Source organism: Cydia strobilella, chromosome 2 (assembly GCF_947568885.1).
Source record: "Cydia strobilella chromosome 2, ilCydStro3.1, whole genome shotgun sequence".
Taxonomy (NCBI): domain Eukaryota; kingdom Metazoa; phylum Arthropoda; class Insecta; order Lepidoptera; family Tortricidae; genus Cydia; species Cydia strobilella.
Window position 1 is genome coordinate 25,559,130 of NC_086042.1, and position 13,468 is coordinate 25,572,597.

The 13,468-nt window shown below is 40.2% G+C and overlaps 1 protein-coding gene across 1 annotated transcript in view; it reads left to right on the forward strand.

Annotated features, from left to right (window-relative positions):
* LOC134751509 (uncharacterized) overlaps positions 1–12,897 on the forward strand; it is a 28,315-nt gene extending 15,418 nt beyond the window's left edge. The window contains exons 14-21 of the mRNA XM_063686934.1: positions 235–330; positions 1,121–1,291; positions 8,310–8,490; positions 8,809–8,996; positions 9,639–9,803; positions 10,451–10,663; positions 11,906–11,997; positions 12,774–12,897. Coding sequence (XP_063543004.1) covers positions 235–330; positions 1,121–1,291; positions 8,310–8,490; positions 8,809–8,996; positions 9,639–9,803; positions 10,451–10,663; positions 11,906–11,997; positions 12,774–12,897 — 1,230 coding nt within the window. The remainder of the gene's footprint in view (positions 1–234; positions 331–1,120; positions 1,292–8,309; positions 8,491–8,808; positions 8,997–9,638; positions 9,804–10,450; positions 10,664–11,905; positions 11,998–12,773) is intronic.
* The last annotated feature ends 571 nt before the right edge of the window (positions 12,898–13,468 follow it).

Consider the following 13,468-nt stretch of genomic DNA (forward strand, 5'->3'; position numbering starts at 1 on the left):
ATTGGGTTGACAATAATAGAGGCGTGTTCAGATATTTGTGAGCACCCTGGCCGATCCGATATATCTGACGGCGACCGTGGGGTCCATAGACGATCCTATTTTGTATCAGGGAACACAGTCTTTTGAATTTCTTCGCGATTTTATCCATCAATAAAATTCAATAATATCAAATAATAATTTTGTACTTGTTATAAGTGGGACCACTGAGGACATAATAACGTTTATTTTCTCTAGGACTACATGGAGCGTATGGGTATGGACGTCAAAATGCAGTGCGTTCTGTGCAACTGGGCTGGACCCAAAATGATAGTCGAATATCACATTAGAAAGGTAAGAATAAATATATATTTTTTCTCCTTCCTTGGTTTTTTATTTTCCTTTACGTGATTTAATTTTGTATACATTACCTAATCTGAAAACACAGAATAAATAATAATAGTATACCAATACATATCAGTTTTGTTAGACAGTGAGAATTCTGGCACGAATGGAATGAACGAAACTTTCATTGTATGAGTGACACCTGTATCAGTATATAACATAGACATAGTATATACAAGTGGTTATAGACGCGCCACCGATCGACCGGGGATAAGAGAAATTTGGGCAGCATAGGATTTTTTTTCTTTCACTTATAAGTTTCGGTATTTCGCCATCGCCTCCTACCTATGATGCCACCCGGTCGGTGATAAAGACAAAGCAAGGCACTATTTTCTCTTTCCTCTTATAGGAATCGCAATAAGATTATCTTTCTCGATCAAAGAGTGTCAGGCCCTTCATCACATATATATTTTCATTCACTCATTCATTCCATTCGTGCCAGCTCTTGTCAATCGACCTGTACTGTAGCCGATGACATGTTTTATTTCCCGTTCGCTATTAGACTGTTCCCTTAAGGACTGCCCGAACATTTGGGTAAATACCACTAAGCTTAGAAACAAATTAAAAGTGGAAAGTTTTACAGACGTTTCTGCTTGATACAAAATTAATTGAATATACCACTGCCGGAAAGACGGTGTATTCCCATCTGTCCTCGGCACATGCATGACGACGGTCACGTGGGACGAGAACAAATGGGAATACACCAGAAATACAGCCTATAATTCTGTATCTTTTTCAGGAGCATTCCAACGACATCGACAAGCGAGAGAAGCGAGAATGGAACATCACATACTCGCTGGGCAGCGTGCACCAGCACCTATGGAAGTCTCGGGTTATAGAACACGAATCCGCGCTGTTCGTGCTCAGCGTCAAGTACGACCAGACGGGGTGCTTACTGGCCACGTTGGCGGTGAGTTGTCTGTATAGGAACACTAGCTGGCAACCTAGACCTGAGAAATAATTAAGTATATGTTAGACGCATCTCAATAAATTCCTTAATTTCACGTTTGTATTTTTCCAGACCCTCACAATAGACCCTGAGCTTACCACAGGCAGCATAACCGTCTTCAACATGGTCACCGGCGAGCCCCACACCTGGATCGGCGAAATCCAAGAGCTGCCCCCCAGCTTACCTTATGACAACCAACCTGGCTTACAAGTAGATCTGGCAAGTCTAGACTTGATACCTAACAGTGCCAACTTAAAATTTATTAATGGGGAATTAGTCTTGCAATCTCCGACCAAGGTCGTGTTTGGACAGATAGGGTTGAATGATATACAACTCACACTGTTTGTTAAGATATCTTAACAAATCTTTGGTTACACTTAGAATTTCATTCCGAGGTTATTTTTTGGTCTTCAACCGTGCAAATGGTTGTTTTAGTTTTGTTTTTGTTATCAAATGAAACAAAATGTGTCTTATTTCTCTAATTTTTGTTTAGAAGTTTGATATTATTTGTTGGTGTCACCCAAATTGGCTTACAACTAGATCTGGCAAGCCTAGACTTTATCAAGTCTGACGGTGCCAACTTGAAGTTGATGAATGGAGAATAAGGGTTGCCTTTGTCTGAGCAATAAGAGCGAAAAAGTCGTCATTCGGCTCGGCTCGCATCGGCCGACGCCTCTTTCGCTCTTATTGCGTAGACATAAAGGTGTTTTCTATCGACTTCTGCCGATTCCGCGTCGACCTACGTAGGGAGACCCTTAGTCTTGCAAACTCGGACCAACGTGGTGTTTGAGTAGAGAGTTGAATACTGTTTGTTAAAATATCTTAACAAATGTTTATTTAAACTGAATGTTATTTTGATATAAAATATGGCGTGTGATTAAAATTAGCATGCTAGGTTTTATTTTGTGTTTTAAAGACATAAGTACATACAAGTCTAGTCTACAAAACTGTACCTATGTTGAATGTAATTGCAGTGGTGCCATATTAGTAAATATTGTTAATTTAGATAGGTACATTGCCTTATAATGCCTTAAAAAGGTATATAAAGTTGTATTCTTACAACTTATAGCTTTCTGTAAATCGTGACAGTTTTGTGACATACTTTAGGATAAAGTCACATACTTATAGGTTTTTATATAGGTTTCTTTAAGTTTATTGCTTAGCTTAGTAGTAATAAATAACGCAGATTATCAATCGTGTTGATTTTTATAGGTCTATATTTTGTTTGTTTGGGATTATTTTTTTCAATTACTTTTATATGCACTTTGTTGATTAGTTTTGTAACTGTGTGTGTTTTGATTTAAGTCAAGCCTCATTACTGTGTGACTCATGCCAAATCTTGCTTTTGGGTGGTACTTTCCATTGTCCAATGTGCATTGCGTCTCACTCTCTCATTAAACAAAATGTGAGACTCAAATACACACTGGACAGATGGAATACCATCGTTTGATTTGCATTAAATTAAGTGATATGGAGTATTAATCTGAAAATGTTCAGGTACTAGTTTAGTTTTCAATGTTAGCATAACATTAACTCATTTTAATATGAGTAGGTACCATTCTTCTGGCCTACTTTAAGTGTTATATCGACTCATGATATACCTAAAAAATTACGAATGTTATAAAAAATACTGTTGTAGTATTCAGTATTCATCTATACAAGTCTGTTTTTATTTAAAGACTCGCCATATGGCATTGTTACAAAATAAGGAAAGCCACTAAGTATGGATTACCCACAATACGTAGACATTTTAGTATGACTTATATTTTGTAAATGATTTTGTCTTGTACAGTTCCAACAATGACTAAGTTGTTGTTTGAAGAGCTTGACCACAAAACATTTTCTGTTAGCATGTTTCATTTAATAATTCAGTATTTAAATTCAAATCATAAAAAATTTTACTACTGGCTTGGTACCATTTTGGCTTCCTTAAGACAATAGTTGGGTCCGCAACTATGCTCTCCTGGGATACAGGCCTCACTGTTTCCCTTCCCTCCTCCAGGGAAAGAGTTCCATAAATAAATTAGGTAGATGTGGATCTAGATCCATCACAAGAGCCTAACATTTCTACATGCCAGAAAGGCTCGGAACAGGTTTTTTCTTCATACAAAAAATACCGATATCATTACTTTCTTTTTCGTTCTTTGGTTTATTATTTCATTTTTAATGGGACAATTTAATAGTTACATGATTCATGTTTCATGATTGATTGAGTTAGTTTATGATGTAATTTAGTTGTTACATGATTCAGTCCTACGTAAATAGCACAAAATAATTAAACATACAATTGGGCTATTTTCAAAAAAACCTGTTCCGAGCTTCCGAGCCTTGCATGCCAGTTTACACAAAAAAGTTCAGTAGTTCAACATGTAAAGGTAACAGACAGCAGAGGCCCTACCGTGAAAAACAATTTTTAAAAAATCTGCTTGAATATGCAAGAGGGATGAGGCAGTTTTTTTAAGTTTGCAGTAGGCCCACTGATTTCGTAAACTTTATTATTGTAAAAGGGTGAAAACCTATGATGGTCACGTACAAGTGGTAATTTTGAATATGATTACTTCCAACGTGTAAGTTAGTAATCGGACTGTACTAATCAGTATTTTAGTAAGAAGACATTTCTAGTTCCTTAAGTTTTATCAAAGATAATTAAGTAGGCATAGAATGCTCACTCCACAAATGGTTTATGTTGATTTTGGTTTTTGATCTAAATTGTTATTTTATAAAAAGTTGATTAAAGAAATGAGTCTTTAAACAGTGTTTAATTTTCTTAATAATTATAAACTGTAATAGATGTCATATATTTAGAAAAAAGTGACGAAGCCCTCCAGTGGTGAAAGCCGGATTCGGACTGGCATCTTTAGCTATCGCGGCTAACGCCATGAACCCTAGGCCTCCTCGCCACGGCGGTACCCGTCCCAATTTCTCGACTATATGCCATCTTAGTAAGACTAGGCGTCTCTAAGGGCAAGCAGTGCGCGCTTGCTTTTTACAGTGACAAGGTTCTAAACAAAATATAAATAAAATAAGAATATAAACCGTATATGATAACCTTTTCACTATGCTTTTTACAATAGAAGAGCAGAATACGCGTCACAGGGCTGTAACCGCCGTTGACGCGCCGCCAATGACTGTCAAAGGATTCATTTATTATATTGCATTTTGACCGGCATCCAAGAACGAAGAGTACCCATATCTATGTATACTAGATTAATCCATAGTTAAACCTAACTACATATGTACACACACACAGCTACATATGTACGTATGTAACCACATACGTACATATCTAGCTGAAACTGAAACGATGAAGCAACAGCTTCGAGCAACGCCGGCTTCCGAGATAGCAACAGGGCTAACAGGCGAGTCCAACTTTTACAAAAAGGCCCACCAAAAAATTTGGTTGTAACAAATACTGGCTATTATTGTTAAAATAAATGATAGTTGTCACATATGTCATGATTCATGTCTCATGTCAATTTGTAGTGTATACAAGATAATAATTTATTATGGAACCACGGCGGGAAAAAGTTCCACTGGATGGGCCTGGGCCCCGCGGCGTGCCCGACTGTTATTACGTAAGTTATATGGCTTCTCTACACGATGGGCTCATGGGCCACCATACAGGCCCACTAAGATGGGCCAGCGTCTAGAGAGGCTAATGGTGTCGGATGGCTTATGGCGCGGCGGGATGGCGACGCGATGGCCACGGTGTCGGTGTTTCGTCCGCACATCAAAGGTAGTAGGCCAGCGATGACAGTAGGCATCTACACGTGGCCCATTCCAAAAGTCCAGAACTATATCGTGTAGTTGCGTTTCAACCATCGCATGGCCATCTTGCTGGTCCAAAGCTGGGCCGTCGTGTAGAGGAGCCATTAGGTACGAGCCAGTGTTTGATCTCAAGACTTCCCGTGTGGAAACCTTATAGTACCGCTCAGCTACCAGCACTTTTGCAGTTTTAAGCTTACACATGAGCCCAATATATAGACCTGTCATTTTTGTATCTGGGCCAAAAAACAACTAAGTAAATAAATTTGTTTAGAGAAAACTCTTCGCATTGCTTTGCATATAAATCACGCGCGCCTTCCTCTGTGAACGAGGTAAATGTGATGTGCCTTTTAACTTGAATTGTAACTGATTTTGAAATGATATACAGACCTCCCGAGTGCTAAACTCGACGTTCCGATATGTGAAGTTCGTGCGCAAGCTGAGGGCTGAGGAGGAAGAGCAACGGAAGGGCAGGGAGAATAAGCTTAAGGAGCTCAAAGACCAGCAGTACAGCGATTTCTTCATCAGCTGCGATCGGAAGCAAGTCTATCCTCTATGTCCTTAGGAAACGAATCTGATGGCCAGCGAATCGTGTCACAAGCAATTTTTTAGAGTTAGACCAAGATAAGTCTGCAGCGTTTTTGATAGTCCATACTAATATGCAAGTTAATTTAACTTCTATGAAATTATGACGTATATACCTAAATAACACTTGCACAGTCTGTGCTGTCAAAATCGTTACAGTTATCTAATAGCTTGGTCTAACTTCAATTTGTCTGTAGACTGTAGACAAAGGCAGCAGATTTAAAAAAAAGGCACCTCTCAAAGCAGATCATTTTTATTTCGCGCTTTTTTCTATTGACAAATTGTTTTTAAGTTTATTAAGGTAAAGGTTGCCGATTAAAATACCCAACCCCAATACCCGTATATAATAGGGATTGTATAACCTTTGAGGTGTCATTTTAATTTTCTACTATTAATTTTATTACCTGTTAAGGTTTTCTTAACCTCCACTTCGTGACACGACTCGCTTAGATAAAATCTAGCCTCCGCAATATTGACTGCTAAAATAGACGTCGCTGTAGTTTTGTCGTGTCTTACTGCCCCTGGACCTAAAGAGCCTGGCCGTGGACCGCGAAAACTGGCGCATACTCCACCGAAATCTTAAATTATGATGATGATGTAGTTTTTAGCTGTAGAACCGCCAGCTACACAGCACTAGTTTCCACAGAACGTACAGCTTCATCTCATGTTCATCATATTATTTTCTACTTTTAAACGTTTTATTACTTACCTACCTATTAACTTAATGACGTGAACACCGAGTAAGACTTACCTATTTACCACTTAATTCATATATTTTATTAGATCTCTGCTCAACAATGTGGCTCGCCGAGTTGAGTTATGCATGGAGTCCTACGAGACTGATCTGGCAAAGAAAAGACAAAGGTAACCAAACCCAAACCCTATCATTTTATTGTTTAAATTATTTATTTATCTAGAAATTAAGAATTCAAAATTGTAAATATTTTTATAAAACATATTTGTTTCTCCGACTATATTATTAGTTCTCCTATACTTTCTATAGCAAGCTTCCTCTATTCTCTGAGCAAGAGTTCTCCTGTGTATGGCGTAAGTGTTTGTTCCACACAACTTTTCCCAGAAAAGAAAGGGAAAGTGGAGACCGATCTTTTGATCCAGGTAGCCCTAGTCAAAGTAATTCATTCTGTGTCTGCATGAGGTTACATGCAACTAGCTTCATTTTCCATGGCCCTCAAGTCTGAAGGAGCTATACGCCCGCGAAGAGGAAGAAAACATCCGCAAGTTCGTGGAGCAAGTGCAAGCGGGAATAGAAGCAGCGTGGCAGGCGAAGAAGGAACGGTTGGCGTATCTCATCGCGAAGCGGAAGAAGGAACATGAGGAGAAGTACAAGGACACGCCTTTGTAAGTCACCTTACATTACAAGTTCGCTGTTAGGTTAAGGCATATGTATAATTTAGGCAGCAGCCAACCTGAGCGAGGTGATCAAATTGGATTAAACATAACTATAATGTCAGCAGGACAGTAAGAGCGTTAGCAAATCATTTTGGACAGTCCACCGCTTTCATAACTAAGTACTTGTAGTACTTGTGCTTCAGTAACTATAGCACCTCTGTAGTCTCTGTACAATTGTACATACACATTCTCGTAAAAGTTGTCTAACCTACTCTACCTGCCGACTTATATATAATTTTGATGATGCAACAAGTCTCACATAATCTAGTACTCTAAACTTTCCGTAGATCTAAATGTGTCCACGTGATGCCTTGCCTCGTAAAACTTCGAGCGATGGAAGCTCAGGACATCCAGTTGTACCAGATGAGGGAAAAGGCGGCGAAACGCGAGGCCGAGAAAGAACTGGACAAGATGTGGTACGACGTCACTATGAAGGAGGCCGATGCTTTGGTACGCACTACATTGTAACCTGGGCCCTATTAGCTGTGATTATGTGTTCGCGTGATGCCTTGTGGGAGTTTGAGCGATAGAAGCTCAGGACATCCAGCTGTAACAGATCAGGGAGAAGGCGGCGCGGCGCGAGGCCGAGAAGGAACAGGACAAGATATGTTTAGAATGTCACTATGAAAGAGTCCGACGCGTGGTTAGCATACTATCCTGTCTATCCTATACGATCGTATCCTATAATTTGCATGTAAGTATATTATTTACTCAACAGGTAGCAATTCTGATAGACTACATAATAGTCTCATGACAGTCACGAAAAAAAAGCATCGCGCACATTCGCTCGATTCTGGCGTTGTTGGCATCGGGAAAAAAGTAATGTATGATGGTGGATGTGGTCAGCGTTAAGCAACTCGATACGTTTTGTTGCAAGTAACCAGATTGTTGGGATGGCATTAGTGCTTGACAACCTATAGTTTAGGGGAGGCAAGTTGGTAGGACACCTGATACGGCATGACAACTTTTCCAAAATATCCTGGAAAGGCAGGATTGAAAAGACAAGAGAAGAAGGAAAGCATAGAATTACTTACTTATCTCAGCCAAATGTTGACTGGTAGAGAATGCCTCATAGCATTAAGTCCGCCTTTTGTACGATTGTAAAGCTCTTAGTTATGAGGATGATGAACTTATAGTTTCATCATAATGTGCGTGACATATCACGCCATCTAGCTATTTCAGGTTTTAATATTGCTATAAAATGGTGTTTGGTTTACAGGCAGCTCGCATGGAATACGACGCCATACAGCGCGCGCGCCGTGACATGGAATGCCACCAGTACTCCATGTACCAGTTACAACAGAACAGAATAAAACAGGCACAGGAAAAGGAGAGGCTCAAGCAGGAGACCCTGTACTTCAGGGGGCTGTGGGACAAGGCTATTAAGGACGAAGAGGAAGGTACGACTGGGAGTTTATGTAGCTTTCAAGCTGATTTTAATATGGATTTTTTCAGGAAATGGGCTTAACTGTTAGACGTTTTTGCAATGCTGACCGAATACAGCTCTAACTATAGTATCGAAGACTTGTATTTTTTGCTGTAAATTGACTGCATAGTGATAATTGTTTTCGTAATTTGGCTTAGCTTGAAGTGAAATGCATGCTAACAGCATGTATGTTTTCTGTCGACCGAGACTATGATATTTTTAATGTTTTGGGCTAAGACGCTATGCTAAGTACTTATTTTAAATTTGTTTATAAAATTGTTCTCGGTTTCAGCGGAACGCTGTCGCGTCGAAGCGCGCCATAAGACCGGCCACGACCGAGCATTAGCCATCGAAGAGCGAAAATTAACCCTGGAGAAACAAGCCCATGAACAACAGGTCATACAGGACGCGTGGGCGTCCCTGGGAGAACAGGGAGTGGCGCAAGAGAAGGCTAAAGAGGAGCTTAGGAGACGCAAGGAGGTAACAACAGAATACCTACATTATCAGCTAGTCATGCATGCACTATCATCCGAAAGTTGTCTACTGCTGGGCTGGATCAAGGGGAACCGAGGCTTCTGACTGGGTCTGTCGCCTTGTATGGGAGCCAAAATAATGCTGCATCTTCCAGTTACGTACCTAGTCGCTAGACAACTAATCTGGTCTTAGTCTAGTCTAGACGAACAGATTCGATGACGCAACTTAAAACTGCTGCTAGCGTCGGGAGGAAAAACTTTCTGTCAACAATATCGATGTGACTAATAAGTATTAACCATAGAACCATGACCTCCCTATTAAAAGAGTTGTAGGTATACACATAAACAGAAAGTGCGAGTCGGACTCGCCCACCAAGGGTTCCGTACTTTTTAGTATTTATTGTTATAGTGGCAACAGAAATACATCATCTGTGAAAATTTTAACTGTCTAGCTATCACGGTTCATGAGATACAGCCTGGTGACAGACAGACGGAAAGTGGAGTCTTAGTAATGGGTCCCGCTTTTACCCTTTGGGTACGTAACCCTAATAAACGATCTGGGATAACAAAGAATGAACTAAGCTAGGTACTTAAAAGCAGCGTATACTTAAACTTAATAGGTACCTATATAAATATCTTTTTTCTACAGCGCGAACAAGACGAATGCAACCGCAAGATGATCGAGCTTCGTAACGACTTGCGCGCCTCCGATTCAGCCAACGACGACTTCATACGCGACGTGGCGACGCAGTACCAGAAAGTGGTTGACGAGAAGCGGTGCCAGTACCTCAGCTGGTCGCAGAAGACCAACAGAGTGAGTCCATGATTACCTACTATAATATTCTAAGTAGCTCAGCGAAACAAGGCTCGGAACCGGTTTTTTCTTCATACAAAAAATACCGGTATTATTACGTTCTTTGGTTTATTTTTTTCATTTTTAATGGGACAATCTAATAATACGAAGTTACCACCTAAATATATGATTCAGTCCTACGTAAAAAGCATAAAATAATTAAAAAAATTGGGCTATTTCGGGTTTTTATAAAAAAACTTCCTGCTCTCGAGAAAATTGAAGTACCTAAATAAACCAGTAAGTAATAAGTACCTGGGGTGGGTTAGTCTTTCGGATAACCGCATAGAAATCAGTTCGCCATCCTCCATGAGGAATGCGTATGAATGCGAGGAACAATTATCTGTAAAGGTTGAGTTTGACAAGAACAATGTGTCGAATATCTAAACTGCTTGCAGAAGGCCGAGTCAGACTGTAAGGTTAAAATTACTTAAAATAATTGCTCACATAGGTAAACTTATATTGTTAAAGTGGCATGTTCTCTTCACGATTCGTCGTAGACTTCACAGATACTTATCATAATGAGGATGCAATACAGAGGAATAGACCCCTGATTAATGTTTGTGTAATGTATTCGACAAATGCACTTATATCACCAATTTGTCCGACAGGATGTGCGCAAAGCCATGATAGACCAGATCCACGACCGCAAGCAAGCTCTAGAGGAACTGCAGAAGAAACTTCTCGAACAAGACGAGTATCACCACCAATTGTTCAACCAGCTGTCACAGCTCGCGGCACACAAGGACCTCACTGACGCTCAGCAAAGGAAGAAGCATCAAGAAAATCTTTTGAAACAGATTGAATATAATAAACTTCTCAAGGTAAACTTCTTTTTATGTGAACTAATCAAGCACGAGAGGATCTGCAGAAGAAACTCCGCGAACAAGACGAGTATCACCACCATTTGTTCAACCAGCTGTCACAGCTCGCGGCACACAAGGACCTCACTGACGCTCAGCAGAGGAAGAAGCATCAAGAAAATCTTTTGAAACAGATTGAATATAATAAACTTCTATTTATGTGAACTTGTTAAGCAAGAGAGGACCTGCAGAAGAAACTCCGCGAACAAGACGAGTACCACCGCCAGCTGTCGCAACTTGCGGCACACAAGGACCCCACTGACGCTCAGCAGAGGAACCAGCATCAAGAAAATCTGTTATCGAGTACAATAAACTTCTCAAAGTAATATCAAGAATCTTCATAAATCTAGAGTTTATTAGCAGCTGTTTGTCAGTTGATAAAAATGGCAGTGCACAAGGGCTTTATGCTCTGGGTCTCTGGTCTGTATAACGATGATGCATATATGAATATCAAAGATAGACTCCGTAACTCCGTAATAGATGGATACAGTCTAAGGAAAAAACGTGCCTCGAAAATCACGAAAATTTGATTATCGATCAGATGGCGCCACTAGTTTTGGCCTACTCTCGTATAGAGGGCGTTGACGGTTTCGTTTGTTATTTATAATTTTAAAGCATATCGATGAAAGAACATGGGTCAAAATCATATAAAAATAATTAATGCAAATAAAAAAATCATTTATCCATATTTAAATACATTTTAACGTATTTTTATAAATCTTCATTTTTAGTTTTAAAGTATGTCGATAGATGGCAGTGAATTTACAGTGGTTACAAAATTTACTATGACAGTACCGCTCTATCTTATTATATCCTCTTTGATGAATATGAATAAAGTTAGACCAAGCTAAGTTGGATAAGTGAGGTAAGTCCAACTTCTATGAAATTATGACGTTTAAATAACACTTGCGCGGCGCAGCGCATCACGATAGTTAGGAAAACCGCAATTGTTTTTTGTAAAATGCTACGATAACGTACTCGTATGAGCCTGAGCAACATGATTACGATTTCGGCGTTTCGGCGCGGGTTTCGCTGGTCGTAGTTGATTATATTGAAGTCCCAGCAAAATTTGAAACAGAGGTACCTAACCTACCTATTCTTTACGATAGACCTAGTAGTAGTAACCATTTTGATGAATTGGCATATGCTTGTAGAAAATATATTTAATTGTTAATACTAGGTATTATTAATTACAACTTTCAGGAGCGAGCGTTGCAAGAGGAGCAAGAACAGATAAAGAAATGCCAGCGCGCGACCGAGGAGTACAACCAGGAGATCAGCCGCATGCTGTGCAGGTCAGTAGCATCGTCCACGCTATTATATAACTGACTATTCTTAAACCTTGACAAGACATAAGCTTCATCGAGGTTTTGCTATTAGTAAGATACTGAGAGTACTAATTCCCGTTGAGTTTTTTAACGTAAAATGCCTATTGACTAACGCGGTTTCTGAAGCGGATCTGGGTGCCTAGCTAAGATGTCAATCGATCGCTCCGTAGCGTACGAAACGCTAATGTCTCTCTGTCGCACTAATATGTAAGAGTGACAGAGACAGATTACCGTGTCGTTCGCTAATACGGAGTAAACGATTGGCATCTTGGCTGGGCACCCTGCATGTCGCTCCGCCATGTGAGCGAGACAGTGCTACGGAGCGGCATGATGAACCGCATCCAATGCAAAAACGCGAATCTACCCAATCCACCTGTCTTTTTGTACAAAACCAGAGAGATTCAGTAGTAGATTGGCCATTCAATTAATTATATCGGGTGTCCCTAAAACCAACGCCAAGACTTAAAGGGCTTATAGAACAGCTGATGGGCTACAAGATTAAGCAAATTTACTTACCTTTAATGAAAATCTCATAGTTTTTGAGATATCGGCACTTTTATAACCAGAATTCTTATAAAAGTGCCGATATCTCAAAAACTATGAGATTTTCATTACCTTCGGGTAAATTTGCTTAATCTTGTAGCCCATTAGCTGTTCTATAAACCCTTTAAGTTGGCGTTGGTTTTAGGGACACCCTGTATATAATGGGTAAAAGACACAGCTCACATGACTGTATTTTCCAGGCCGTTCTACAGCGATATGCAACACCCGTTCCTGAGACAGATGGCGGGCGGCCTGAAGATGCGAGAGAAGTGCCCTTGCTCCAAACCGGACTATTGCGCCGTTCCGGATAAAAAGCCCACCTAACCCCTTGAACGCTATGTCTATCATGCGCGGCGCTTCTTCGTGAAACTTGTAATGCACGATGATATTGGGCTGTAGCCGCGCGCGTCAGTTGACGTCTTTGGCGGTCAAACGGGTTAAGCAAGAGTTGTGTGTCATCGTGTCGTCTACGTGACTGAATGGTCTGAAATTCTGAATGTCACACGCGACTAACCGTCAGTATAAATGGAAAACTTAGCTAAAGCCTCTCTTGTATGTACCTAGGTACAGTCAGCGTCAAAAGTAGCGCATCAGACTACGCGTCAAAAGTAAGTCTTTTTGGCGACGGAACCCTTTTGGAAAGCGAATTAAAAACGTTCGTTCGTCACTATTGAACTGTGGACTAGTCATAGAAGAGCTGGTTATTGTTTTTTTCGTTATTTCTCGCAGAACCCCCACAGAGGCTTCGCGGAGCCCTAGGGGTCCGCGGAGCACACTTTGAGAATGGCTGCTCTAATAGCTTAACAATAAAGACATACTTAAGTATGTTTATGTCTAATGCCAGCACCACACTTCGCTGTATTTGGCAAATATTCGTGTAGCATCCCTTTTGTTT